Raw genomic sequence first — 5,151 nt, forward strand, 5'->3', positions numbered from 1 at the left:
TTGCTCTCTCTCTCTCTCTACCTCTCTCTCTCTCTTTCACTCCCTTGCTCAATCTTGCTCTCTCTCTCTCTCTCTCTCTCTCTCTCTCGCTCTCTCTCTCTTGCTCTCTCCCTTCTCTCTCACTCTCTCTCTCTCTCTCTCTAGATCTCTTGCACTCCCGTACTCTTTCTTGTTCTCTCTCTCTCTCTCCTTCTCTCTCTTTGTCCCTCTCTCTCTCTCTCTCTCTCTCTCTCTCTCGCAAGATTTACATTGAGTTTTAGAGTTAGTTTTGTGTGGAAGGTTAGATGCTTGTTAATCTATTGAATTTATTAGAAATAATTCTATATTATTGTCATAATGTTTGAACATAGATGTTCTTTCAATCTTAATGTATTACACCCAGGCTATAGACTCAATACTGTCTTAATAAAATATTCATTATGTCTATGGATATGATATCAAACTAAATACAATTTTTATGACTACTTATTTTAATCAATATTAGGCATCAGAATAGATTTATTTATTGCTTTCATAATTATACATGAATGATTATAAGTTTGCCTCGGCATAACGGACTCGAACCCGACCCGAGACCTGCATTTGATAGCCCTAGTTTTGATGCGTTAGGAAGTATGGTTTATCAAGCTCACATGAAATGGTTCAAGATGGGCATTTGGTTTTTAATTTTTTCTTTCAAGTGTATGCAACAACAACATCAAATTTTTATCCCACTACATGAAGCATCTACACGTATCAATTTTCTCCACTGTCTTGTTAAGAGTTAAATTCTCATTTAGTGTATTAGTAGATGAAATTATTACTTTTGATGCATGTTTGATTGAGGACAAACAAAATGGAAAAAAAAAAATCCTTCATTAAAAAAGTGCCACATGATCACAACATTACTTCAACAAACTTTTTTTTTTTTTTAATCTTTCATTACTTCAACAAACATGTATTGTAATCTTTCATTATATTTAAGTGGTGCAATTATACGTGAAACATATCCTTTTCATGAAAAGTAATTTCAATTGATTATTAATCACATTAAAACCAAACACCTAAAGAGATAAAATGGTGTAAAAAAATGAAAACTAAAACAATATATATATATATATATATATATATATAGAACATATAGTAATAATAGAAAGTTTTCCTTTCAAAAGTTTCCACTTCAATGTGTAGTAATCTGACAAAATTACAACCTAAATACAACATTCCAATGCGCTTATCTCCACAAAAGAAAATTCAATGACTGATTATCAAAAATATAAAACTCTATCGCTTTTGCTAGAACATTAAGGCTTCCTTTGAGACAGCTTCTTTATTGCATTTGAAATCAATTTTTTAGTTCAAGAAATTATTAAACTAAAAAATTATTTTAGAAAGCAACAATAAAGTTGTCCCAAACGAAACCTAAGCCATTCATAATGACTTACTACTCAACACCATTCAACTTATACACAATTGTTTCCTCCAACTTTCACATAACAGCAATGCATATAAACTTTTTAGCAATTTATTGCTTGCCTTTGAAGATTTCACAGTATCGTTCTCTCTCTGTCTCTCTTTTTAAACAGAGAGCAACAATTTTTCAACCAAAATTCTATGCCGGATTAAAGGGTGAAGAAGCTCGGTGGTGGGAACAAGAGTGGCAGCTGGGTCATGGAGATGTTCCCGGTCTGCACACTATCAATCACACTATCTTCAATATGCGCAGGCTGAACCTCCATGATTCTCTCCGGCACCACCTTCCTTCCTCCTTCCACCCGAGCCAACACTTCAAAGTGCGCTGTTGCTTTCTCAGGCTTCGTCTTCCAAGATGGGAACCGCGACCAATCCGCATCTCCATCGGCAAGCTTCTTCTCCACAGCGAAGCTCATCTTCATGTAAGTCTGCGCTGATACATCTGCCTTCAGCAGCCTGAACTTGCCATTCTCAAATCCCTTTTTGCCAAGGACTGAAGAAAGTAGTTCTTCGAACCCTCTAAGGTTGGAGGCCGAGCCATTCAATGAGGTGAAAGGCCAGAGTTTTCTGCCTTTAGACAAGTTCAAATCTTCAGGGGATGCAGGAACTGCGCGGGAGGAGGACAGCTCAACTAGGCCGGGAGAAAGGCGCTTTAGCTTGAGCTTGTTTTTGGGAGAAGTGGAAGTAGAGGATGTGAGGGATGAGGGGCCAATGATGCGAAGAGAGACGAGTGGTTGGTCGGAGGAGCGGGCAGAGCTTCGGAGGGCCTCGGCTATGTTCAGGAGGCCAGACGCAACATGGCTGCCATCATGGAGGTTTGTCCGGTTAAGGGGGAGGGGAAGCTCAAGAGGGTGCCTCAAGCTTACAGAGCGAGCGCCTTTTATTGTTACTGCTGCTCCATCGGAGAGAAGAACCTTCCTGAGGGTTCCAGCATCAACATCATGCTGCAGTGGTAACAACAAATGAAAAAAAAAAATCACCTTCTTAGCGTAATTTTTAGTTGATTTAAATGTGTGTATATTTTGGGAGCATAATCTTCATGTATCTACCAGAGAGTCTCATAAACTTTCTGAAAAAAGAAAAAAAAAATTTTCCAAGTTTGGATCAAGCATATATTATCAATCTGAACGTTACCACAATAAAATCTCAAATATCCAATATACTTCTCAACTAGCTCAAAATGCTACTTTTAAGAAAAAAATTGCAGAGAAAGAAGGGCATATATACACAACTCTCCTTGGCCTATTGGTTGAGAGCTTAGGCTTCCAACTAAGAGGTCCAGGATTCGAGTCTATGTGTATGCGTTGTGTGTGTGAGTTTGCCTTAAATGGCCTAAATGTCCCAAAAAAAAAGAAAAAAAGAAGGGCATATATTTATATTAAATATATTAGGTGGGAATTTTCCTAGAGGCTTCAGAAATCCTATACGCTAGTACAGGTAGTATTTTTTATGTATAGGTTAAATTCAAAAAAAGGTAGCTGCAAATTGAAAGAAATTCAATCCAAATTACCAATCTCCCGTTTAAAAGTAATCAAATTCTGTTAGAATAATTTCAATTAAACATAATGGATTCACGAAATCAAATTTTCTAATTTGCTGATCAGAACAACCTATAGAGCCACAAAATTCACAAGAAACGATCAATAATAACTTGCAAAAATTGTCAAATATCAACCACTGAGACCAAGTTAATAAAAAATCAACTGCCGTTTAAGAAAATAAAACAGGAAAGAAATTCTTACCGGCAAGGCGAGCCTCATATCATCCGCATCCTGAATCCACAGCTCCATCGGCCCCGCAATCTGGAAGGGCGGCAGCACCGGTGCAACCACCCCCTCCCGACGGCTCTTCATCTCCGCCAATGCCTTCTCTTCATCGCCACTGTCCGCAGGTGGTGGCGGCCGGAATATAGGAAGATCAACAAAGTCCCAGCGGTTCACATCCTCCAAAAGTTTGAACGGCACCACCTTCTTGTCTACTTCTATATCAAATTCGTACGCTACCGAGTGCCCCACGAGAGCGTCCCTTACATCGAAACCGGATACTTTGAAATCCTCCGCACCCTGGAACCCTAGCCCCTTCACGATTGAATCCCTCAAATCCTTTATCAAACCCAACCAACAAAATCAGGGCCTCAAACAATTTACTACAAAAAAAAAAGGTTAATGAATCGTTTTTGCTTACCGAGATTGCTTTTGGTACCGGAGGTGCTAGGGTTTCGGAGCCGATTAGAGCGCTCGCGGCTCCGATCCAGCAGAGGAGGAGAAATCCGGCAAAAGTACGAAATTCGACCGCCATCGCAATATAAATCCGATCAATTTTAATATATACAAAAGCAATTGTATGGATTCCTCTTCAAATTTAAAAGATTTGGAAGAATTGGGGAGAGAGGCAGATGAAGAATAGAATGCTTTGATTTTCTGAAGAAATTTCTTTTTAATAGAAGGAGAAGGATCTGGAACGAGGAAGGTCGGACCGTGGAAGGAATGAGTAGCGAAAGCGTGACGCGGAGGACGAATGTGATTGGTCGAAAACTATGAAAAGGCGTGGCAGAGGTTTCGAATGATTGCCACGTGGAACGTGGGCATTTGGAGGCTGGACTGGTGGATGCAAGTTTTCCAAAGAATGAAGAAAATTGGGAGTAGCATTCGGAGGTCCAGATTTTGAGTGAAATTTACAAATATAATGTGTGATTCAAAAGTTAAAAAAAATATGATATAATTTAATTCATAAAAATTTTAATAAAAATTATTAAATTCTCTCCCTTCCCTCTTTCACCATAGTCATAATCTTATCATCATCTTTTGTCTCATCACATATCTCATGTGCAAATAGTCATAAAACTTAAAAATCTCCAAGATACCAATTGCGATGTATTCGACACGACAAGCGGAACCCGTGCCTGTTTTTCTTAGTGCGATAGGAGAAGTTTGTTATGCAAAGCGTAAGCCCTATGCATGCTTTACATAGTATGACAAAGTAAATTTAAGCACTCATAGCCATAATCTCACCATCATCTTAATTACATTTCATAAATAAGATATTTTAATAAATAATATCCATCAGCGCGGGGATCTTATTTAAAAAAAAAAATGCCAATAAATTTTAGAGCGAATCACTTATATCTTAAATTCAGATAAAATATAAAAGTTTAAAATTTCATAAAATTCAAATAATTCAAACGAAATTTACTTATAAGGAATTAGTAACCCAATTTAAAATAAATTTTATTTTATTTAGTTTTTAAATAAAGTAGGGGGAGAATTTTTTAGTAAACCGCATATTACAATTTAAATTTAAAAAGATAGTTATTTGTAGGCATGTTGTGGGAGTCATAGTTCAATTGGGTATATGTATGTGTTCTCTTATTGCTAATATTTCAATAAACTCATTTACAAATTACTAATTCAGCAAAATATCACAAAAATATTATATGTTTTGGGCTTTTACATAAATTTGCACCTATTATTCTTAATACATGTTTTCTAAATTTATCAGCATGCAAAATTTAAATATAGATCGACGTGCATATTTGAAAAGTGGACCTTGGAATTCTCAGAATCTAGATATTCCGGCCATTAATATTCTTTAGATCGACGTGCTCTGATACCAATTTGATAGAAAACAGTCCAAAATAATGAAAAACATAGCAGAAATTTGCAGTAAACAACAGTTTTTCCTCAAAAACTGTAGGAAATA

General features: G+C 36.8%; 1 protein-coding gene across 1 annotated transcript; it reads right to left on the bottom strand.

Annotated features, from left to right (window-relative positions):
• Window positions 1–1,420: 1,420 nt before the first annotated feature.
• LOC110098027 lies at window positions 1,421–3,907 on the bottom strand. Its single transcript, XM_020824726.2, has 3 exons — window positions 3,637–3,907; window positions 3,195–3,554; window positions 1,421–2,396 (listed from the first exon to the last, which is right to left on the bottom strand). The coding sequence occupies exons 1-3, from the start codon at window positions 3,748–3,750 to the stop codon at window positions 1,602–1,604; spliced, it is 1,269 nt and encodes a 422-aa protein (XP_020680385.1). The 5' UTR covers window positions 3,751–3,907; the 3' UTR covers window positions 1,421–1,601.
• Between the last annotated feature and the right edge of the window lie 1,244 nt (window positions 3,908–5,151).

This window comes from Dendrobium catenatum, unplaced genomic scaffold, assembly GCF_001605985.2.
Source record: "Dendrobium catenatum unplaced genomic scaffold, ASM160598v2 fragScaff_scaffold_726, whole genome shotgun sequence".
In the NCBI taxonomy this organism is placed as follows: Eukaryota; Viridiplantae; Streptophyta; class Magnoliopsida; order Asparagales; family Orchidaceae; genus Dendrobium; species Dendrobium catenatum.

Excerpts from the sequence above, each read along its gene's own strand:
- LOC110098027 (XM_020824726.2), bottom strand. The coding sequence starts at position 3,750 with ATGGCGGTCGAATTTCGTACTTTTGCCGGATTTCTCCTCCTCTGCTGG. Across the intron at positions 3,555-3,636 it reads CGGTACCAAAAGCAATCTCG|GATTTGAGGGATTCAATCGT; the intron begins GTAAGCAAAAAC and ends GGTTTGATAAAG. Across the intron at positions 2,397-3,194 it reads ATATGAGGCTCGCCTTGCCG|CATGATGTTGATGCTGGAAC; the intron begins GTAAGAATTTCT and ends TTACCACTGCAG.